The sequence below is a fragment of the Sinocyclocheilus rhinocerous genome, unplaced genomic scaffold, assembly GCF_001515625.1.
Source record: "Sinocyclocheilus rhinocerous isolate Xijiao unplaced genomic scaffold, SAMN03320098_v1.1 scaffold1402, whole genome shotgun sequence".
Lineage (NCBI taxonomy): Eukaryota > Metazoa > Chordata > Actinopteri > Cypriniformes > Cyprinidae > Sinocyclocheilus > Sinocyclocheilus rhinocerous.
The window spans coordinates 329,250-353,957 of NW_015640486.1; the positions used below are offsets into that span (position 1 = coordinate 329,250).

The 24,708-nt window shown below is 37.1% G+C and overlaps 2 protein-coding genes and 1 long non-coding RNA gene across 3 annotated transcripts; 2 read left to right on the plus strand and 1 right to left on the minus strand.

Moving 5' to 3' along the window:
* Positions 1-1,698: 1,698 nt before the first annotated feature.
* Positions 1,699-6,011, minus strand: LOC107753231 (SH3 domain-binding glutamic acid-rich-like protein). Its single transcript, XM_016569351.1, has 4 exons — positions 5,876-6,011; positions 3,711-3,896; positions 2,366-2,446; positions 1,699-2,190 (listed from the first exon to the last, which is right to left on the minus strand). Exons 1-4 carry the CDS (start codon positions 5,918-5,920, stop codon positions 2,155-2,157), a joined length of 348 nt encoding a protein of 115 aa, XP_016424837.1. The 5' UTR covers positions 5,921-6,011; the 3' UTR covers positions 1,699-2,154.
* Positions 6,012-6,257: 246 nt separating this feature from the next.
* LOC107753232 (uncharacterized) lies at positions 6,258-7,932 on the plus strand. Its single transcript, XR_001641445.1, has 3 exons — positions 6,258-6,923; positions 7,712-7,738; positions 7,862-7,932. It is a non-coding gene; the product is annotated as an uncharacterized LOC107753232 (long non-coding RNA).
* A 4,296-nt stretch (positions 7,933-12,228) lies between these two features.
* Positions 12,229-20,670, plus strand: rnf128b (ring finger protein 128b). The gene is made up of 7 exons (XM_016569352.1): positions 12,229-12,655; positions 16,207-16,454; positions 16,545-16,616; positions 17,911-17,993; positions 18,595-18,682; positions 18,770-18,872; positions 20,338-20,670. Exons 1-7 carry the CDS (start codon positions 12,229-12,231, stop codon positions 20,454-20,456), a joined length of 1,140 nt encoding a protein of 379 aa, XP_016424838.1. The 3' UTR covers positions 20,457-20,670.
* Positions 20,671-24,708: the final 4,038 nt, after the last annotated feature.

Consider the following 24,708-nt stretch of genomic DNA (forward strand, 5'->3'; position numbering starts at 1 on the left):
TTGAGGTAACATATGAAACACATGGAGTAAATGGTTAAATTTTAATTGACCTAATCTGCTGTAGTTTTCTAAATGTTTGATCAATTAAAACATTTTAGTTGAATGGACTACAAAACCATTTCAGTAAAGATTGAGCCAACTAAAAAAATAACAATTCAGGCAACACTTTGAAGACAGAAATTGACTGAATGTAAAATTTCTGTGGAACTAGTCACTAAATAATAATTAGTTGAAACAGCTTGGAATTTTTTTACAGTGTGTTCTAATGGGTGGATTGTATACAATCGCTGGAATATTTTAATTTAAAAGGCTTCAAAACCCGTGCAAATGCTGTAGTTTCAGGAGCACGCATCAAAGGCGCTGATCGGAGCGAGCGGTGACAGATGTCTCTTCTTTCACACTGCTCTGGACATCAGACAGTAAATATGATCCTGTCTTGGCCTGCTAATGATCAGATAGGCCTACGTTGGTTTAGCTTGTCAGTGTGAATGAAACGTATGTATTCATTTGTATGTTTAACTGATTTTAAAGGGAAACTGAAGTGAGAAGAGTTACCCGGCTCCTCCCTCTAGTGGAGTGGAATTGCTCCTCTAGAGGGTGCATTTTTCTCAGCCAATGTAAGTCTATGGGACATTTAAAAATTTTAATAATTAATTATAGGAAAACTGTATGTCTGATCAGTCTGAAAAGATATAGCAACAAACTAGACATCAGGGCCCAGGTCTCTGCCAAGTTTGGGGCATGTGGCTTTAAAGCCCTAGGAGGAGATAGAGTCAGAAAATTTCGTCTCAGAAGAAAAATAATACGTTTAAACAGCATAACATTGGCTTTGTCAAGCCAACATAATAAGTAAACTCTTAGACTTTTTTCTATTGTTTTAGTAATTTGACCTTAAAAATAGAAAATGAACTCTATTAGTACATGAAGGATACTTAAGGCAAACATGCAGTATGAAATTTACACATAAATCATTTAGTAAAAATAATTACAAAAACAAAAAACTAAAATATAGCGGAAAAGAATATTGAAACATACACAAATGCAAACGGTCATTGCCAACATTTAAGAGTTTTTAAGACCCTTTTTAAAGACCCAATTAAACTAAATTTAAGGTATAAATTGAAGGGAACACAATATGTCAATATGTTCTCTAAATATAAATGTCTAAGGAGAACACAATGAGAAATACAACTTCCAACCGATCTCCAATACTTTTTAATTCATTTTTATATATATGAAAAAAACGTTTACTGTACCTGATCACATATATACGTTTTACAGTATTCTGATCACACTGCACAAAAGTGCTGTTCTTCTGCAGTATTTTTGTCTTGTTTTCCAGTGCTAACACGTCTTAAATCAAGAGAGATGCAAAAAATAACATTGGATAAGAAGTCTTGTTTTCTGAGAATTTGATCAAAAATAACTGAATTTATGATTTAAAAAAGGGATAAATATCTGCCAATGGGCTCAGAAAAATCTAATTATATCAAAAGGAAAACAAGATATAGACAGACACAGATAAAAAAAGACTTATCTTCATGTTGCATCTCAAGTAAATTTGAAGGATATTTGTATCGGAAAACAAGAAAAAAATCAACATTAACATTAATATTCAATTACAGAAGATATTCAGTTATATTTTTCAATTATTTTTTCAATCATTCAGCAAGATTTATTATACTTTATTTTTTTTGCATGTGACATTTAAAACCCCGACTTTATGAATTTAAGACTTTCTGCTCCAATTTAAGACCTTTTAAGGCTTTAATTTGTGTAAGGCCGAATCAAAGCTTTTTAAGACCAACAGAAACCCTGAATATATATATGCACAGATTAAATGTAATTTGAACCGCATACATAATCAAGAACATTCAAGCATGAACCTAATAAAAACTGCATGGTTAATGATTAACTGTCAAATCTTGACAACAATTAAAATCTACTTTGCTCATGTCTATTTGGACGACTGGAGAAATGCTTTCTATTCACTTTGAACAGTTCAATCAATAAGATGGACTTTTGAGTGGACAAATAACTCATAGCATTCATCACATCACATAATTTCATGGATGCAAAGAAATAACAGAAAAAGGAACTCAATCATCAGAAAGTGCAGGCGTTCTTCAGCTCTGCTAGAGCCGTTTCTCTAGATTACATCTGCGTTTTCTTAGACAGCGCTTCTGCTTCCTGTGAAGAAACACACAGAAACCCATCGAATCAGTTCCAGTCAGCAGTGAGAAGCTGTTCAGCACAGCAGAAGAAAGACTAGAGCAGTGTGTTCATCAGACGGACATTAGCACTGCATTCCTAGAGCGGACGCACGCTGGGAAGAAAGGAGCCTTTATGTCCCTCAGACACCTACCTTTGAGCCTGGAGGCGCTGTCAAGCCCAGAAACGCATACACAGCATGGTCCTCACGGGCACAGAAGAAGGCCTCGTAATTCTGCAGCACACAAGCAAAAGAAAGCACTGCTCATCTTTGAGTCAGACAAAACACAAGACTCCACTTAAAAGGAGACTGGTAAACATTACTTGTGCAGCTCAATGAAAACAGACTGAAATCGATTCATTTTGATTGCTTTTAATGTGTTAAGTGTAAACTGTGAACGTCATACTCTATGTTGGGTAAACAAAATCATTGTTGTTTTTAAACCTGGAAATATCATAAGGAATATTCCGGGTTAAATCTGTTCTATGTTGTTAAAGGAATCACCTAGAAAATACAATTCTCTGATCATTTATTCAGCCTCGTGTCTTTCTAAACTTGTAAACACAAAAGAAGATATTATGAAGAATGTTTCAGTCGTTTTTGTCAGTGGGACCCAAAACATTCATGCTCCAAATGATGATCAAAATTTTATTTCATGATATGATTTATTTGATGTTACATATACTGTAGTTATTATAATATAATTATTTTTGTAATTTTATTTAATTTTGAACATAAGAATGTAGCAAATTATTAACAATTGGCTAAGTAAATGAGATAAGCAGTACTTTTCAGGTAGCAAAATACTACAGAAATGTAATAATCTAATGTAAAAATAAAATTGCATAGTCTTCACTCAGTGAATTAAATATACATTGATCTTTATTAAACCTACCTTACATACTAAAGTGTGTGTAAGTGTGTAATTTTCTCCTCCCAACAAAAATTAAAAATAATATAAAATATGAATATGTAAATGAGCATATTACGGTCATATACTGCAGTAGGTGTGTATTATGCAGCTGCCACTTTAGGACCTAACGCACAGATCCAATCCACTTGTTAAATCGTGACATATTCAGTACTGTTTCCGGCTGCAAGCCTCTACTCAGATTCAAGTGTGCCTTCGAAATAAGACACAGCCACAGCACACCCTGAAACTAATCTAGACGGTTTACACTACAGTCTCAGGGCTATATTTTAACAATTCGATGAATAGCTTCATGGCCAACTCAGATGTTTGGTAAGATACGTGCGAGGACCAGTGATGTCTGATGTGACTTGACTTTTGAGGATTGTGTCAATGAATGTTTTAGATTGATTTGAAAGTGAATAAACCCTTAAATATCAACATAAGCTGTGTTTCTCAACAGCATTGTGAGTTAAGTTGATCGTAGAGACCATTTGGTAGCAACGGTTTTACCACCTACTTAGGCTTGCGATGCTTTTGAGAAACGAGAGCTATAGCCAGCACATAGTGTCTGTCAGGAGCACACACCCCACAGTATCTGTCCTCGTTGAAGATCTGAGGAGGTAAAGGGTTCCCTGTCGCCGGCCGGAAATCCTCGGGGACGTGTTCTCGCATCCACTTCCTGTTGTCTTCATCAGCCGCGATGTCACATTCCTCAAACTCAATCTTATTGGCTGCCAAGAAGCCCTTGACATCCTGCTGCTGTTTCTTGATCTGAGGGAATCATTAGATTAGATCACACACTAAAGCGATGGACTCTTAATGCTGCTAGGCTCAAACACAGGGCGTTTCATGTGTGAAAGCGCTATTTTTTACAGTGGACTTCACGTGTATCAGGTTTTGTTGAGTTACAGCTTTTCACAAAATTAGGATATTATGAGCATAACTAATTGTCTTGGGGAAGACTTCAAGTAAAGTGTTAATAACCTTTTTTTTATTGTGAATCTCAAATACAGACACTGCTGGAAAGGGTTCAAATATGCAGAAGATGTTGGAAAAGCAAAGAATGCTGGAGAGAACTGGAGGACATACAAGGGACTCCTGAACAACTATCACAGATGCAAAGAAACGTTGTGGAACATGCAGGCAACAACACACATGATTAAGAATCAGTCTATGTCAACTAGAACTGAATCTGTTTGTTGATTTTATTTTTTTATTCAGATATTATTTTGTCTTGTGAACTGCATGTAATGTCAAATAAAAAGAATGATTTGTTGAAATTAATACCATTTTGCAGATTTAGAAGCGTGTGTCATGTATGTATTTTTATAATTGTTTATGTTTCTGGTGTTCTAACCATGTTAACGTTTTTACTTTCTCTCCAGTCTGACTCTTTTCGGTACTCTTGCCTCCTTGTGTGGGAAATAAAAGTTGTACATATTTGTATCATTACATGATTCATTCAGCTGAATGACCTTTGAACTGAGAAACTTCCTGGATCTCTCACGCATTTAGTTTGTTGTGGAGTATTCAAATGTGACTGGCTAAACAGTGCAACCATATCTTCTCTTTTTGTCCATAATACAAGTGAGAAATATAAAATAGTAGTGATCCTGAGCACCTTGATCAGCTCGTTCATGTGAGTTTGATCAGACTTGGAGCTAAACTCGCATAACTATGTGAAAGGAGGCAGTGTCTCCAGTACAATATGTGACCCTGGAGCACAAAACCAGTCATACGGGTCAATTTTTCGAAACTGGGATGTATGCATCATCTGAAAGCTGAATAAATAAGTTTTGTTTGTTAGGATAGGACAATATTTGGCTGAGATACAACTATTTGAAAATCTGGAATCTGAGGGTGCAAAAAAATCTAAATATTGAGAAAATCATCTTTAAAGTTGTCCAAATGAAGTTCTTAGCAATGCATATTAGAAATCCACACGCCACTGCTGTCTGAAGTGTGGACTAGTCAGGACTAGTGTCGTTCCAGAGTTACATAACTTACTGGAGCACAGCAGTGTTCTCTAACTCACCAAATTAGGAAGAGTTGGAGCCAAACGAGCTGCTGGAGGAAGAGCTCCCTCTACACACACACCTAAACACTGTAATTTCACTTTTCAACAGTTAGGATGCAAATAAAACATAGGCCAACTCAGCTAAACTGGCGAGGCCGTTCTGAGTCCGTTCTCATGCAGTTATAGTGCAGTTAAATGCACTGTTTTTCTGGAGAAGTCTTGAGCAGAAGTGATTATTTGCAGCACACAGATGTCAGAGGAAGTGGTTACATTAACTGTCAACTTCAGCACCATATTTAGAGTTTGTAGGGACTGTGTTTTCTCGGTGAGAACAAAAGACTACTGTAGTCTAGCAGTATATTTAGTGCATATTTTGTATTTTTTCCAAACTACCTATAATAAGAATAATAATAGGATGAAGTAAAATAAGAATAATATATTAGGCTACAACCGAACATTTATCGTGATTACCATAATTGAACAAATGTCACATATTTCGTGTCACAGTGTTTGTTGTTACACTAAAACTGTGGTAATTTGTTATGCGTCAGCGACGACATCATAAAAAAGAATTCAAATGACAATAATTGTGGACTTGTTTGTTTCTATATCCATTTATAAAGACTTTTCTTTGGTAACAATAATTGTTGTAGTCTTATATCGTAACTGTGGTAAGTTTTCGCGAGGACTGTCTGGCTAGAGTCGCATGTTCGCGTGCGTGTTAAGTTCTTACCGATGTTGATCCGGAGGATGAAGCGATGTAAACTTTAATCACCATAATGACCGGATTCCTCAGATGCGTTACAGCTCAATAACAGCGATGACCAAACTGCACATTCAGCTCAGTCCCGATGAGAATCTGCGCTGTCCAGTCAGCCCCGCCTCTACTGCGAGCACAGCCTGCTTCATCACATAGAGCCCTCATTAAAGACGGGTTTTCATAGAGAACTGCTCTGAAATATTCAGCTTTCTCAGAACAACTTCTAGCAAACGGCAGTTGTGACTGTATGCACTCTAAAAATTAAGTTTAATTTATCGACAGTCGCGTTATTATCTCAGTATGGTTAAGATCGTTCAGTGAATGGTGTAATATTAGAGTTTTAGTTTCATGTGCGTCCTGTAACTCTGTGACACTTGTGTATGAATTGTTTCCAGCGAATAATGTTGCAGTTTTAACCTTCATGTTAATTTGTAACACCGAGCGAGCGAGCGGCGCGACAAAGTATCAGTTGATGAACGATGCTTGTTACACGCTCGCGCGCGATTGGGGGCGCTGCTCTTTTGTCTTCTTTTTTTTGGTTTAATAATCTGGCTTGCGAAACAAACCCTAAAACCCGACTCGATTCCAGGGCGCCATCTTGAGTACAGAACTCGCAGAAATAAATCACCCCGTACCTAAACGACACTGGAATTGCAAAAAAACACTCAAAGGGTCAGATTGTTTTTCCTCGTTAAAACTAAACTAATAAAGACGCACACATAAGTTGTAGCGGAATACTCTCAAGTCAACGTTTCCTATGGTGCTGTCGACATTTATCATGAATACCTTCATGTTTGGCTCTCAGTTCTCAGCGCTGATTGGTCTATCTAGGCATCAGTCAAGCTTAAGCCACTCCCCTTAACCCATTCAGTCGCTTGCTGTATTGTTCCTCCGTGTTGTTTACTGCTGTGTTTAGTGTAGCGAGCCGAGCACGTATATGCGGAGATCTCTTCGAAAGCAGTTGTTTTTCCCCTTGTGTTTCGCAGAGTCTCTTTAGGAATCCAACATGCCTAAAAGAAAGGTAACGTTACGCATTCTCTCTCTTTCTCTCTCTCACACACACACACACTCCTGCATCAGGGAGGCGTTGTTCGGAGCTGATTCGTGTTTATTCACTGCATTGCAAGATATAGATCCGCATACGTTTATATTATTTAATAAAATATGATTTATATTATTTTACACTGAAATCCGCGCCGCGTATGTCTGTATTGTGTACGGTGTGTGCGACTGCGCGCTCAAGTTTGTTTGGCTGGTTTCCATTGCTAATGGAGTCGGCCGTGCTGTGCAGGAAGAAACTAACAAAACCAGCCACGAACCATCCACTTACGCGAAATATGACCTGTGCAATGTTAAAGACTTAACTGATTGAGAACAGACTGATATGGACAATAACATTAGTGTTATTATTTTATAGTCTTTGTTCTTGTGAGCAGATGGCTGTAATGGCGCTAGTGTACCGACAGATGGCGCGGTCAGCTGCTCCTCGCACAGCTCGCAGCTAGGGGTTGGTTGAGCTGAAATAAACTCAATCGGGTTTACTTCTACAGGCCACTGGGTTCCTTTACTGGTTTTATATGCGACTTTTTTTTCTTTCTTTTTTTTGGATTCCAAATTTTACTGGTAGTCCACTGTATGAAGAATATTTGGGTATAATTTGTCACAGTTCACTTTATTTTGCTATCCTCACATACATAAATTAACTATAGTGTCCTGCACCCACTAGTAAAAAAAAATAAAAAATTATATCTGGTGTCTGAATAATTTTTGGTTTGACTGTATATATATATTTTTTATTTCTATTCACAGAATGCAGAGAGGGATGCCAAGGATGAGGTAAAATATTTTCATGTAAACTGTTAAAATGTAACTTGGTAACTTTGTTAGGTTAATTGTTTATTGAAATATTTCCCCTTTATTTATAGTTGTGTGCTTTTTACTTATGTGTCCTCTTTTCAGCCTCAGAGGAGATCTGCACGGTTATCAGCAGTACGTATGTTGCCATTTTCAGATTGTGTGTGTGTGTGTGATCATGCAAATTGTTTTTTTTTTTACCATGTGATTGACGTGTTGAAGTCTGCAGGTTGTTATGTACGCTCTCTGATGTTGCAGTGTCTGCTAATAAAGAAAAGAGTGGAATTTTCCTCACTTTTGCCTCTCCCTTTTTTATTCAGACATTAAAAACTACAGCAATAAATTTGACAAGAGAATCATTAAAGATTCATTGATCGCTGCTCACTCTGGACATTCTAGTGTCACTAACCTCCACACAGAACTTGTTCATTCAAAGAGACAGATTTGAAGCTTGCATGTTGTGCAATCGCTTAAACTAGTAAAGCGAAATGTTAACTCAAAACATGAATTAGATTGGGAAATGCCCACTAGGGGGAGTTGTATTATGTTGGGGAATAGACATGTTAGGAGAGAGTAAGTTTGTTTGCCATGTTTGACATAAGCATCATCTGTGGGTGATCTCTGCTGATTTACATTGACTACACAACAGACTGGTTATGATCATGGCAGTTCATCTCTCTCATACTAACAATGTCCTTGTGAACCTGCAGTTCTGTTTGGAACATGGACACAAATGATTGAAAACTACCTGTTGGCAATGCATGGAGAGGAGGAATGCACGCTTCACTGCTTTGAAACACAAGCACAGAGAGTTTTCTTCACTCTTCCAAATACCGGTACGGCCCATGCATCAGCACTTACATTTCTGAAGGACACACTTTGTCCCAAAAGTCAATGAAACTGAAAAGCAACATAAAGAGAAGGGAGCAAAGGCATGATGCAAATAACAAAACAGAATTGGGGCAAGAATCGATCCTTGCGGGACACCACACATCAGCAGAGCTGAGTTTGAGGAGCATTCTCCAAACGTTATAGAGAAGCTTCTGCTTTTATTCTCATACCAACACACTTCTCTAATTGAGCAATACAAATGTTATGGTTCATTGTTTTGAAAGCAGAACTAAGATCTAAAAGAACAATAACTATGGGGTAATCCGTGTCAGTAGTCAGAAACACATCATTTAGGACTGTTACCAACTCAGTCTCAGTAGTATGATATTTTCTAAAACCAGAATGCAGTACTTCAAATATGTTATTTCCTTCCAAGTATCTTTGACAAAGGCCTAAAATGTGATAAAACGGTTGTAGATTTTGTCTTTTATTAAATAGTTTTAATAAGGGGTCGCTTTAGAGTGATACAAGTTGCAAACCAAGTGGAAAATGCAATGGCTTGGGCCTTCCCCTGGTCCATTTGTACCCCTCTGGACTGATGTTATATCTGAAAAACTGCATAGATGGCTGAGGGGGCTCACACTTCTCTAGTTTAAGGAAACACAGAATGCTAGTATAAGCTCCATATGTTGACAATGTCTCATTCCAGGATTCGATGAGGATGTTGTTAATGTAGTTCCCCCCGAACAAGTTGTTCATGAATCACGGAAATTCAGAAGAAGCGTTGGTCAGGCTGTATGACCTGATCTCATATTCATAATGGCCAGTGCAGGTCACAAAAGTGGTCTTCCTCTCATCTCCCTCCTGTATCGTGACACGGTTGAAGGCACTGTTCAAGACCTGCTTTGTAGTGTTGGGCGATATGCTCCATGGTCATATCGTCCTGTCGTCAGCCTGTGAGATCGGCGACGATATATATCGCACACCCTGCACCACTGTCTTTTTGGCTAACTTGTGCAAAATCTCTTGCTAAACTGTCAAAGCTTCATTTTAACCACCAATGCAACGATGCAAGTATTTACCTTACCTCTACATGCTTGCGAAGGGTTGATGTCGAGATTTTATAAGCGAGTAAATGTAATTTGTTACTTTCCACCTCTGCCTAATGCTTTGTGAACACTGTCACTCCTCAAAGTAGTAGCTTGAGAGCTGTGGAGCACCAGAGGAAGAGAATATTAGCCCAGGTGAAAAACAAGTGCACTTCCATAATGTACTTAAAGTGCTCTGTTTCTGCGCACTAATTTTGTACTTAATATACTAAAAATGATTATTTAGTACTTCTTAAGATAAACTTAAGATCATCTAAGTGTACTCAACTGTGCTATTTTGGGACACCATGAATATGAACTAAAATGCACTTTTAACATACTATCACTGTATTTAAAAAATGTATTTAGTCACCACTTGTAGTACACTTGGGAGTAAAATTAGTGCGCAGAAACAGAGCACTTTAAGTACATTATGGAAGTGCACTTGTTTTTCACCTGGGAGTAATTGATGGTTACCTTGTTAAAAGCTCTATAGTCAATGCAGGGCCTCAAACTTTTCTTGGCCACGAAGAAGAAATTTGAAGTGGCAAGGGATGTAAATGTATGTATGGTTCAACACCTCCTCCTGGAAGCAGGTCTCTCCCCACACTAGCACCACTGAGGAGGTCTCACAGAGCATTCTGAGGTGATATGAACACCAGCTCCGCAGTAAAAAACAGTCTTTCATGCAATGAGTGATTCATGCCACAGTGATTTCATGCAATGAGATACCCAGATAGTTGGAAGAAATGCTCAATCCCCTTCTTGCCGTTGTAGTCGGAGAGATGCAGACAGAGATGGTTCCAGTCCTGGCATTAAGTTGTGAGGAAGGCCAACGTTTTCCATTAGTGCAGTTCTTGACTGAAGGTGAATGAGGAACATGTGTGTAGGATCAGTAGTCCAGGAAGAATGAGCAGAGAAGAAGAGCCTGGTGTTTGCATGACAGTTATAATCTAATGGCTAATGGCAAACTTCAGAAGGAGGAAGTGAGATACGAGTTAGTTAGTTTATAGTTCATTTCTATCACCAGCTACAACTGGTTTATGTCAATTTCAATACCAATACTCATATGGAACATTGTGCGGCAAAGCCAAGCGGCAACCTCCCGGTCTCTCTCGTGAAACCAACACGGAAGTGACTTAAACTGTAATTCATCGACTGGCCGCTAGAGGCTGGCTCCAAAAGGGAGTCAGTCCCATAGACTCCCCATGTTAAAATGCCCAACTTTACAGCAGAAAAAAATATGTTTACAGCTTGGTACAAAAAGTGGTTTTGGTCTAAATAGCTAATTTTGTCCTTCATGACAAGTGTGAGGAGGGTGGATTTTTTTATAACTCATCCGTTTAAATTATATTATGCCTTAAAGTGTCCTGGAGGGCCGGTGTCCTGCAGAGTTGGCTTCAAAAACGCTCTTCGGAAACCTACGGGTGACGTCACGGACACTACATCCATGTTTTTATACAGTCTATGGGCAAAGCCTCTTTCTTTAAATCCTCCATTGTTCTTAGTCGGGTCCCACTATTGTACTTACAGGATAAATTGACCCATTTTTAACCTTCTTTCATCTTTCAAAAGACCTTAAAGGTGGTTCCTAAATAATGGGTTCCTTCAGGTGGTAGCAAACATTAGATACTTTTTTTCTTTTACCTTCTGTTACATCAAAACAATCTGAAAGACAGGGCAGTTTCACAAAACACATTGTTGCAGCCCCTGCCTTTCATAACTGTACAGTATAGCAGAGAAAAACTATTCTAGTGTTTGTTGCCATCTAGTCAAATGATCTAAGACTACAGTAAAGGCCTCTAGAAAAAGCTTTTGGAGCATTTTTATTAGAAGCTTTTACTAGAATTATTAGTATTTTTTTAAATGCTTCAGGGTGCCCCCTGCCCTTTAGATCAGTATACTTTGATATAAGGAGTTAGGGTCTGGAAAAAATAAAATGCGGTTACACTTTATTTTGATAGTCCACTTTAGACATTCTACAAACTATAAGTAACTTTACAACTACATGTCTACTAACTCTCAGAGTAGACTCTTAGGTTAGGTTTAGGGTTAGTAGAATAAGTTGACATATACTTGCAAAGTTTCTTATAGTCAGTATGTTGTATGTTGTGGACTCATCAAAATAAAGTGTTAGAAGATATTAAGCAGACAGTCTACTAATACTCTAATGACTGCTAGTTGACATGTAGTTACAAAGTTGCTTACTGTTAGTAGAATGTCTAAAGTAGACTATCAAAATAGTGTTACCTAGAATTCTAATGTTTGCTTCCAAAATAAGGAACAATTGGGGGGGGATGGTGTTAAAAATTCAAGCTGGTAAAATGACCGTGAGTTCCTACAGAGGGCTTAAAGTAGCAGCAGTTTCCTGAAAAAAAGTACTAAAACCCAACCCTTTGAAATGAATATTATCTTAACCAGTGTCCAAGGTCCACTGCGATAAGAACACCTCACCTGACGTAAAAAACATCTTATATTACCACCAAGAAGGCATCTGATTACTATCGATGTCCACAGAGTAATGCCAAAACACAGGCGTGTTTACCTGATACAATGAAAGCCAACCTGAAGCTTAGAGCAGTACATGGACGTTCATGTATCTGGCTGTCGGTGTTTGTTTTCCAGTGCTGCTTCCAACTAAGCGCTTCCTTGATTTACTGGACTGCCTATGTGGAAGTCAGATACTTTGGCAGCGTATCTAATGAAACTGTGGGCAGTATATGTGAGTGTGGCGTGTTTGGAGCCGACTCACCCTTGGATTCAGCTTCTGGGCTTCTTGTGCTTCCAAATTCAGATCCTCTGGCGTGCTCGAGGGACACTACTTTCACCGCGAAACACCAGCCATGGATTGCCCTGATAAAAAAAGGGAACTGTACGTATTCACAGAAGATACGAGCTGCCCAGCGACAAGGAGCCTCGGCGGTGGTTATTTACAACATAGATGGGATGGGCAATAACACTAACCTGATGGCCCATTCAGGTATGAGAGTCTCTCTATCTGGCAATCCAAAACAAGTCAGTTTGTGTTAAAGCAGCTTTACAGAATATTGTGCTGTGTCATCTTACAGCAGCCAGAGAGCAAGGCAAAGGTAATGCTCACAAGGAAACAACTCCATTAGATGTTTAAGTAGTGGAAGAAAATAACCTTGAGAGGAATTAATAAAACTGACTGATTTTTTTTTCTTACATGGTATTATATAACTAACTTTATCCTAGGGTAAGTTGTTCTGACTAAAGAATCAAATGCATCCTAAGGCATTTCGTATAATGTCTTAGTCGATTAAAAATATAATGAAAAACACATGCAATACTTTTTACAAAATAAGAAAAAAAGGTATAAACTAGCTAGTATGCCAGTGATCCAAAAAATGTGTACAATAACAAAGGGTTATTTTAAACGATGATTTATTCTTACTCCCAAGGCATAAAAGCATGGTCAAGCGCTTTGCATGCGAGTATTAATTAGTGAATATGTCACTATATCAACTGGGAAATTCAAACTATATTAAAATACAAAAAATTTTAACAGGGCTTAATCAGTTTAGACGCCATATTGAATCTAGCGCGGATGAAAGCGAGGCTGTGAGGGACAGACTTACAGACTTTACAATGGCACGCACTGGATAAAGGTCATAGATCATATCATTTTTACAACAACTTACAAAACTGTTTTATGAAGAAAGACATTTAGTCAGCTGAATAATCGGTATGTTGTTAAACTATAGTACAATCACTGAACGCACTTGTACTTCAGTCCCTCAAGCCTCATTTTCATTCTTTTCGAAAACAATTATCCTGACTAGGGTTGCAAAATGTGGAAACTTTCCAATAAATTTCGGAAATATTCCAGAAATTTTGGAAACTTTCCAGGATTTTTTTTTTTTTTAAAGTTTCCGGAAATTTACCAGAAATCTTCCATCCCTTTGAAACCCTAATCCTGACTAAAGCCTACTACTTGCCTAACTAATTTTAGCCATATATTTATATATATTATATATATTTATATATCTCTTTGTTATTGTACAATTTTATACACAATTTGTTACAATTGTACAATTTACACATAACAGGAAGATAAAAATACAGTCACATCAATTTACTATTGCAAAGTGATTGTCTATATAAACAGTACAAAAGTAACTCTTGTGAAGTCACATGACATCTTTATGTGAGGATCAGATTGAAATGTTCCCATGACGGGGTCTTGCTCAGTGAACACATGATGAATCCCAACGTTAGCATGTGACAGCTGGTCAGCCAATCAAATTCCAGCTCAACGCTTCTTCTTCAGGCACTGATTTTTGAATGTGTGCAGAATTGGAGTGCTATTATTAAATAATTCAATGAGTTAAACATACATTTCAGATGTCTTTGCTAATTATTAAAAAAACTAGCTGCATGCTAATTGAGTGCAAAGAATTAATTAAGATTATCTTATCCTCTTAATGTCATAATGACAAAAATGGTCTACTCCAATTTCATGACTATAAAATTCTAATATAATTGATATAGCAATGTCTACGGATACCTTTTGCATCTTAAAGGTGCATTCAGTAGTATGATGCTAATTTGAAAAGTTTTGCATATATATATATATATATGTGGTAATGTAAAGAGTCATCTGAATGGTATACAGGTAAGATAATTAACTGTGTGAACTACTCTCTAAAACTCACTAGTATCAGTGTAATTTACATAAAACTTGATCTTGACTCGAGCGTCTAACACTGTTGTGCTATCGGTTCTTAAAGTACATGAAGAACAGCAATGCTAACGCTAGCTAAATAACTACCAAATGCACCATTAGTAGACGAGCAATGTGTTTTCCATGCTTCAGCGTTTGATGCCTTCTAAGTGGGTTATAAAGAGCTTTGTTTTTACTTGATTGCAGGACTATCAGCTGTTCATGTGATCATAACCTGATCATATACAGTCATGACAACCCTGAGAGCATGTGATTTCTGTATGAATAACTCCAAACCTAAATCTACTTTCTGCTTTTTACATTTCAGTGGCATCATATCATAAAATAACTGTTGATTAGCTAAAACTCTAGGTTAAAAAAAAACTGTATGTCTGGCAATTAATTTTTATACAGTCAGTGTTACATATGTTAGATATTTGTAATTTTTAGACTAAATCAGACAGAGTTCAGACCTCAGTAATTATGATATGCTGTTACGTGATCTGAATCACCAACTTGCCAAAAATAAATGAACTGAATGAGCTGTGTATGTAGATATATTTCAAAATTATTGCAATAGTTATTACAAAAATATTTCAACATTGTTACAGCTGTTGTTCAGGTCTTGCTGTAAGCGTGTGTTAAATGCTGGAATGTTCCTGTGACTGACGGTGACTGTTTGTTTGTTCAGTGCAGATACGCCACTGTAAACTTTTATGTGAATTGAATTTTACCCGAGGACGCCAGAATGTGTTTTTATGACTCACTCAGATGTCATTTTCTCAAGGAATTCATTTCCTGAAACTGTACAATGCTGTTGTTCTGTGAGGTGTTTTCTCCAGACGTTATGTATGGCTTGATATCTGACAGCAAGATATTTGGATGACTAGAATGGCCTCACGTCAACCTGGTATTAAGATGTGACAACGAGGCAATGACGCCTACTTGCCTTCGCTTTAGTGTAGGAAATATCAGTTTACATCTACAAACTTTCCTTTTTGTCTATTAATTGTCAAAATCCCAGAGATGAAAACAAAACAACGACATATTCCATATGACATATGAAGTCATATTCCTTTGACCAACAGTTTTTTTTACAGATCAGTACCATTTAAGCTAAGATGTTTTAGAACGGATATTCTATTGTCAGTTTGTGTAGTTTCAAAGATGGTTTTAATCTATGAAATAAAACAGATAAGTTTTGCAGTGCTTGACGAACCTTTTAATCATACAAATAATCAACATGGCCTCTCTTGTAGTCCAACTGACAGGAATTTGTCATAGTGATGGAGAACTATAGTATACTTACTCTAGTAATAACAGAAAATGATGCATAATCATATGCAAAAAGCCTAACCCAAAACCTAATCCTAACTCTATAGTAAGTGCATGTTGTTAATTAGTGTTACTCAGTACTTGTCACGGAGTACTCCAAAACAAGAAGATCCAAGTGCAGGATCTATTAAAGAGTCCAAACAAACAGTGTAACAGCAAACCAAAGACAAAGAAAACCGGGCTTATATGTGGATGAGTTAATAAGGTAATTGAGACACAGCTGAATGTAATGAGACTGGATAGTTAAAGCAAAGGGTGATGGGAACTGAAGTCCAGAGAAACAAACAAAACTAAGAAGTGTGCCCTCTGGTGGTTATACATGGGCACACCAACTAGACACTGTGACAGTACTTAAATTTATAATTACACTGCATATAAACTGTATATAACCAAACTTTAATCATCTAGTGAGATTTTTTGTACGTTATGCATAAAGAGTCTAACATCATGCATGAACTTGAGTTTTCTAGTGAACTGGTCGTGGTTAATATTGCAGTGTTTTATTTCTACAGATGCCAAAGACATAGTTGCCATCATGGTTGGCAATATTCTAGGCACAGAAATGTCTAACCTGGTGAAGAATGGCTCAGATGTGTATGTGGCGATCGTAGTGGCCAATCCTCGCGGCCTGTGGTACAGCAGCACATGGGCATACTCGCTGTCCTTCACCTTCATCGGCGTAACGACCGTCACCATGTTCTACTTCGCTTTCCTGTTCATCAAACGAATGTACAGAAACCAGCAGCTCCGGAAGCAAGAGGTACAGCGCTCAGCCGCTCAGAAGTCAGTGGAGTTCAGAGTCAAATTCAGAAATCTCACTCATTCTGTTGTGTCATTCATTTCTGTGCAGATGGAGATGAAGAGAGAGAATGAAAAGGCCATAGCAAAGTTAGAAGTGCGGACTCTGCGGACGGGCGACCCGGTACTGTGCCTTACAGCCGGATCAGAGAGAAATGTGACCCTGCAGCACAAAAGCAGTCTTAAGTCGCTGGGGTATATTTGTAGCAATAGCCAACAATACATTGTATGGGTCAAAATTATCCATTTTTCTTTTGTGCCAAAAATCATTAGGATATTAAGTAAAGATCATGTTCCATGAAGATATTTTGTAAATTTCCTACCGTAAATATATCAAAACGTAATTTTTGATTAGTAATATGCATTGAACTTCATTTGGACAACTTTAAAGATGATTTTCTCGAACTTAATTTGGACAACTTTAAAGATGATTTTCTCAATTTGTATTTTTTATTTTTTTTTTGCACCCTCAGATTCCAGATTTTCAAATAATTGTATCTCGGCCAAATATTGTCCGATCCTAACAAACCATTCATCAAAGCTTACAAGGAAAGCTTATTTATTCAGCTTTCATATGATGCATAATTCTCAATTTCAAAAAATTTAACCTTATGACTGGTTTTGTGCTCCAGTGTCACAAATGAATGTGTTGAGTAACTGTGTATTTCAATTCAATTAAATTCAAGTTTATTTGTATAGCGCTTTTCACGATGCAAATCGTTGCAAAGCAGCTTTACAGAAAATAAAAGATTCTACAATATATTTAGTAAGAGCTTATCAGTGGAGACTATCTCAAGTTGATGTCCATTACAGCTAAATTTGGTAGTTTTGTATGTTGTCTGAGGGGTTGGCATCATCTCTTCTCAGGTGTTCTGGATCCAGACTGAAGCTTGTGTAATTCCTAGTTACCTCGGGATGTCAATCCCAGCAGAAACAGGGAAGGTAATAGATCAAAATTAGCGTAGCTGCTGTTCCAACCAAGCAAAAATGATGTGTTCAACCCAAGCAAAAGAATGAAAATGTGCATTTGATCAGATGTAACTAAAGGTTATGAGATACATTATGTGAAGGCTTGGCTAAAGAGATGTGTCTTTAATCTAGATTTAAACAGAATGAACCCCGAATGTTATCAGGAAGGCTATTCCAGAGTTTGGGAGCCAAATGTGAAAAAGCTCTACCTCCTTTAGTGGACTTTGCTATCCTAGGTACTACCAAAAGTCCAGAGTTTTGCGACCTTAGGGAGCGATGATGGATTGTAGCGTGGTAGAAGGCTAGTTAGGTACGCAGGAGCTATTTTTTTTTTTGTGCAGGAAGGACCACAATATGCTGTCTATCCTGTCTATAACTGGACATAATGTTTTTCCATGCAATTCTAAAAACTTCCAAGTTAGTATTTGAGTTTGTCTGTGTGTTTGTAGGAGGTGGAATCGGAGGACGTGAGCTGTGTTGTGTGCACTGACTCGTTCAAACACAAGGAAAAGGTTACCGTTTTACCCTGCAGGTGCAGTATGAGGACAACATCAACATCACAGACATTTCATAACATCAGTGTCAGTACAGCATTTGAATTCCCATGCATTTTGGCTATTTTCACTATGGTAACTTGCTTTTTGTCAGAGCATTAGATATTATATCAAGCAGAGATTCTGTTGAATGAGTGTACCACACATGATGCATGTCTTTAGAGAAGACATTAAATATAAAAATGTTGTTATTTTATTGGTGACACTTTACAATAAGGTGCCATTTGCTAGCATTAGTTAACTATATTTGTTAACATGAATTAACAAATTAGAAAAAAGATGAAAAAGTTTTAAACATTTACTGAACCCAGTTCATGCTATTTTCAACAATAATTAAAATCAAACGTTGCATCTGTTAAAATTAGATGAAGGACCTGAGCTAACATGAACTAACAGTGAATAATTGTATTTTTACTAACATTAACAAAGATTAGTAAATACTGTAACAAACATATTACTCATATTTTGTTTAGTATCAGTATTTTAAATATGCACTGCACTAGTTGTTTTTATTTTTATTTTATTTTATTTTTTTAATGAATGAAATGAATAAACTGTAATGAAAATTCTCTTTTCCAGACACTTATACCATAAGAAGTGCATTGAGCCGTGGCTGCTGGAACACCCCACCTGCCCCATGTGTAAATTTCACATCCTCAAATACAAGGTGAGTTTGGCCAAACCTGCAGAGCCGTCTTCATTCAGGCTCTGATGGATGGTGTGGGATTTACTGTGTGTTGCTGTATGTGTTTAGATTGATGAGGAGAGCGATGATCCACCTTCATCGAGTGACACGTTCCGTCTAGCTGTGATCAGGACAGAGCAGCTCCACACATCAGACAGCCAAAACACAGACAGTGAGTCCACATCTGCTCTCTTCTCTGTTCAGTTCTGTTCTTCTGTGATGATTAGTGGATTACCTGAGAGAGATGAACAACAAAACACTTTCTCTATACACATTCAATTATATACACATTCAAACTGTACCAATTTTTATAACAGGTATTTTGTTTTCTTGCATAGTAGTACATTTTTAGCAGTGAAGTAGATGTGCTCATAGCTCCTGCAGGTTTATTAGTAAAACAGCACAACTTTTCAACCAGTCATCTCTTCATCAGTGTAGTAAATATTGCACTATTTTACTAATAAACTTTCTGGAAGTTCCGTATGTGGACATCTATACTTTTATTATTTTTTAATTAATTTATTCATATTAATGAAATATAAAATATATATTTTAATGATTATGAAAGTGATTATTAGGTCAATAATTTCATTAATTAATTTGATACATTTTATATAATATTTAAATTTTATAACAAAAATATTTGACATCTCACACATACATTTAAATGGAAACAGATTATGGCGTTTCATTGGTCTGTTTTATATTATTGCCTGCTGACTGGTAATTAAATAATAACATTGTCATGAATAGTCTTTCAAGGCTTGCTGGTTAAAAAGACACAGTTTGCATTAATGCATTTTTTCCCTACTCGGCTGGAGACTCACTATAATTAATACTGAGTGCTGATGCTTAGAATAGAGGACTGTGCGATTTTCCAAACAGCAAACGCATTTAGTAAAAACACAATAAAATAAGACAAATTAAGATAGTACTTCCAGAAAAATTATGCAATCATACAAAAAAAAAAAAAGATTGGACTAAAGGTCATATACTGGAGAATGACTATAAATAAAATTAACACAGTATATAAATACATAAAAGTAATAAATATGTACATAAATGTGTCAACAAAAAAATATCACTTTATTTTAAGGGACCAATTCTCACCATTAACAAACCAGTAACTACGACTTTTGTCTCAATAAACTCCTAATTTGCTGCTTATTAATAGTTAGTATGGTAGTTAGGTTTAGGTATTGGATTCAGTTAAGGGTTATAGAATATTATGGTCATGCAGAATATGTGCTTTATAAGCACTAATAAACAGCCAATATGTTAATAATAGGCATGCTAATAAGCAACTAATAGTGAGAATTGGTCCCTATACTAAAGTGTTAATAATGTGTGGACTGGATGCTTCATTATCAACCAAACAAACAAATGCATGAATAAATAAATGCATCCTTGTGTGTGCAATCACACTTGGCAATAAAGCTCTTTCTGATTCTGAAATGAAAATATATTTCCGCTGTAGAGAAAGGGTGATGCATAAATAAGAAAATCTAAATGAATAAAACAAGAACAGATCCAGCAGTGAGCTATCAGTTTTTGCCGTTATCAGTGGTGTGCTGGACTGATGCGAATCTGCTGTTTACTGATGGCTGGTGGTTAATGATTTGTCTTTATGACCGCAGCTCTTGGACGTCCATCAGACAGTGAGCCGGAGATTCAGACACAACACATTTATGAGAACCTTGCATTTGAAGAAGAAGCCGAGAGAATGGAGCACCAGGACATCAACAGCCAGGATTAACACTACTGTAATATAACACTACTGTTTCAAATAGTTCTGCATTTGAGCATCACCAACAGACGAAATGTGTGCAAAGTGTCAAAAGAAGAGACATATCAACAAAAAAAGAGAAAGAAAGTGATGATAATGAAATAAAATAATAGTAAACCTAGAATCGGATGTTTCAAGTGTGACAGACTATTTAATAATAATTGTATATTGTTTAATTAATGGAGATGTCACAGCTTCACTCACTTTTCTGAAAACATTGCTGCTTGCATAACTGTCATGCACTCAATAAAGATGAACCGCAAGTTAAACAAGGATATGAATCTCTTTTAATGCCATAGCAAGAGCAGGTTTTAACTGATATAAGTTAAATTACCTGATGTTCATTTTCCAGTTACTGCACAGCTAGAAGTAGTTGCAGCATTCTGGACGGCATTACACTTCCATACTTCTTCATATTACTTATGTGAGACATCAAAACACTGACCATGTAATTAAATAAGATCTTCTATCATTGCTTCATTAAAAGCTTTAGCTGTCTTAAGAAAAGTCTTTTTTTTTTTTAATAACCCCTCTATAGTTTCAGTGATGAAGCAATGATCCTCCCAAGAAACTTGAAGCGATGTACATTTCAATATCCTGATCATTGACGGTTAAAGGCAGAACAACATGTAGTCTCTGCTGGAAGTCAAACACCATTTCCTTCGTTTTTAAAAGGGAGGACTAATACATGCATTCTGAGTTATTTACACTATTAAAGAGATAAATTACTAAAACAAAGTTTCAAAAAACGCTTTGGACGTATGATGGAGTATTTCTGTGCCAAATTCACTCCTTCTAGGTTCGTATAAGTTAGGGAGAGTTTTTTTTCAAGCATGGCCCTGTATGACGTCATGAAGAGTGGAAATCCTTCAACCTGGTCTCATGGCAAAAACATACCCGGGGGCACATTTTCGCGAGATGCGAAATACGTACCAATAAGTACATATCACTGCAGTTTCCAAAAGAAATGAACACTAGAGGCAGTAAAACTCCGACACCTTTTATTCCTTTTCACACACATTTACAGAGTTTCGATTAATAAAGCGTAATTTTCGCACAATTACTTGAAGAGTATTATGTTGTGACTTCAAAACATTTTTAATATGCTGGGAGATTTGAAAACTGATGATTTTTTAATGTTAGCATCGCACATATCCAGCTTCATATCAATGGGTTTTCATAGACGGTAGGTTTGTTCGGTAGCTCACGGAGTACAGAGACGTACTTGAGACGTGAGGAGCTCCGTTTCGAATCCCGTGTAACTACGGTTCAACAAAACAGTTCAAATCTGCATATAAGGAAGTCCTTGTATAGGCATTTATCCCGGAAGAACGCACACATCGATACACACACATCGGAGCAAGAGCAAGAGCAGCCCATCAACGTCATCGGCAGCGCTGCACAGGACTCGCTCAAGAAACATGCGTTTGTAAGTTGTGAGGGAAAGATAACCTTGTTCAGTTTCCCAAAGAACCCAGCGCTACGTTTTTTCTGAGAGTGTAGAATACAATAGTTTTGGCAATACACAGCTTCCACACTTATTAACCCTGAATTTGAAAACTTGATGATTTTGACTACTTGCAATCTATTTAGCAGACAATTAAGAATCCAACGAGCAAGGAAGTGTTGCATACCCAATCGCTGTAACTCATCAGAAAGTGTAACTGGAACAATTGTATTAAAAGCAGAGGTTTAGTAGTATGGAAATTAGGTGTCTGAGTACCAATCGCTCAGCCGTTTTCCTGACCATCTAAATTTGACTTTTTTGGCACTGGAGTAATAATAGCTGCTTTGAAACCTGCTGGAACTACGTTTAAGAGCCAGCTGAAAATATCATACTGGTGCAAGAGTGTTAACATCTCACTTTAGAAATGCAGCTGATTTGAAGTCTGGCTCTGCTTTTTTTTCTGCATATGCAGCAGGTTCCTAACTTGATATTCTTCACTCATAAAGAGTGAGTCATGGGACTAGCAGTGTTAACAGACCTACCTGTCCCTCAGCCTTGTTGTTAAATTGGCTATCATCAGACAATGAGATGACTGAAGCTGTTATCTAATGGCCTGTGGTCTGCTGAGGATGTTTCTTGGCCCCTACTATATTTTTGAGCTTACACTTACAATTGCCTTTTGCTATTTTGACAACTTTTACAAAGTCACATTTACAGCCCTTTATCCCCAGTCATACAAGCCTTGTGCTTCTCTCTCTGTAAACTTTTTATCTTCTTGTTAAAGCATGCTGTTGTATATGATAACAGTCTTGGAAGGAATACACACCATCTCGACCACATCCCTGTACTCATCCAAATCATGGCATGACTCCTCAAAAACAGAGCAATCAATGTTCTGTAAGCAGTCCATTAACGTCTTGATTGCATCAGGAGACCGTTTCTTAACATTTCTATCAATCGGTATAGTACATTTAAATTTCTGATGATGTTAGACAGGAATGAGAAAAATCATATCTGATTGCTCCAGTGGAGCCGTAGACACAAAGTGAAATACACTGGGAAACACACCATAACATTCATCTAAGCTTGTGTGATGGACATGATTTAGGCCACACATCATTTCTATACATTCATTTTTGCACTGGCAAGCACAGAATGTGAGTCTGGCCTCCCTCTTTATAGGCCACACTCCACCTCTTCTAAAGATGTACCATTCACAGGTAAGTACAACCATCCATCACTTTTACACACTCTTCAGGCATGTACACAAATCTTCACAGCAAAATAAAATACAAACATTGCACTTATAAGATAACTAAACACAACAACACAAATGACTGACATTTTCTTTTTGTCGGTCCAGTAATTTGAACAACACAAATGGTTTGTCTGACTTTGAGTTTCATGTGCCGATATGGCGATAAAAGTGACATTGCACTCAATAAATACATTTCTCCAACAGCACCCAGGGGTCCAACTATGCTATAACACAGTTTGATTTTATCATTGCTTTCATATGTCTATAACATTTCTTATTGAGCATTAACAGACGTTTAGCTCTAGTCAATGTTGATGTTTTATTGAAAATGTAAAGTTCATCTAAAGAACATCTATTCTAGAGTTACCCTTAGTGATTAGTGATTAGTTGAGTGCTTGACCCTTGACTTTTTTTCAAAACATTCGCTGCTGTGCATGCTGGGAGCCATGGATGAGTTCTGATGGATGAGAAACCCTGCAGGAATGAGAAAAATCATATCTGTTTGCTCCAGTGGAGCCGTAGACACAAAGTGAAATACACTGGGAAACACACCATAACATTCATCTAAGCTTGTGATGGACATGATTTAGGCCACACATCATTTCTATACATTCATTTTTGCACTGGCAAGCACAGAATGTGAGTTTGGCCTCCCTCTTTATAGGCCACACTCCACCTCTTCTAAAGATGTACCATTCACAGGTAAGTACAACCATCCATCACTTTTACACACTCTTCAGGCATGTACACAAATCTTCACAGCAAAATAAAATACAAACATTGCACTTATAAGATAACTAAACACAACAACACAAATGACTGACATTTTCTTTTTGTCGGTCCAGTAATTTGAACAACACAAATGGTTTGTCTGACTTTGAGTTTCATGTGCCGATATGGCGATAAAAGTGACATTGCACTCAATAAATACATTTCTCCAACAGCACCCAGGGGTCCAACTATGCTATAACACAGTTTGATTTTATCATTGCTTTCATATGTCTATAACATTTCTTATTGAGCATTAACAGACGTTTAGCTCTAGTCAATGTTGATGTTTTATTGAAAATGTAAAGTTCATCTAAAGAACATCTATTCTAGAGTTACCCTTAGTGATTAGTGATTAGTTGAGTGCTTGACCCTTGACTTTTTTTCAAAACATTCGCTGCTGTGCATGCTGGGAGCCATGGATGAGTTCTGATGGATGAGAAACCCTGCATAAAAACCCCTTTAACAGCCGAGACAATCTTGTGGAAATCCACCAATCTAGTGGACTAGTCAAGCAAAGGAGTCTGTTCTCTAAGAAAGTTGTTCACCCCACTGTCCGAGTCGTTGCTGCACAGTTTATTGTAATTATATAAGCATTCAAAGGGCCATTTCCCATTGCCAGCTTCGACCTAGCATTATCACTATCATGGATGGTTTTGATGGTAGTGCAATCAATTTGAATACTTAGGAGATGTATACACTATTTTTTATATGATTTTTTTTTCTCAAAACGGCTCTTACATGCATTT

What these genes read in the sequence shown, in the direction of transcription:
- rnf128b (XM_016569352.1), top strand. Translation starts at nt 12,229, where the DNA reads ATGAAAGCCAACCTGAAGCTTAGAGCAGTACATGGACGTTCATGTATC. An exon ending in TTCACATCCTCAAATACAAG is followed by an intron (nt 18,683 to 18,769) that starts GTGAGTTTGGCC and finishes GTATGTGTTTAG; the next exon opens with ATTGATGAGGAGAGCGATGA. An exon ending in AGACAGCCAAAACACAGACA is followed by an intron (nt 18,873 to 20,337) that starts GTGAGTCCACAT and finishes TTATGACCGCAG; the next exon opens with CTCTTGGACGTCCATCAGAC.
- LOC107753231 (XM_016569351.1), bottom strand. Translation starts at nt 5,920, where the DNA reads ATGGTGATTAAAGTTTACATCGCTTCATCCTCCGGATCAACATCG. An exon ending in ACGAGGACAGATACTGTGGG is followed by an intron (nt 2,447 to 3,710) that starts GTGTGTGCTCCT and finishes TGTGTGCTGCAG; the next exon opens with AATTACGAGGCCTTCTTCTG. An exon ending in CAGCGCCTCCAGGCTCAAAG is followed by an intron (nt 2,191 to 2,365) that starts GTAGGTGTCTGA and finishes GTTTCTTCACAG; the next exon opens with GAAGCAGAAGCGCTGTCTAA.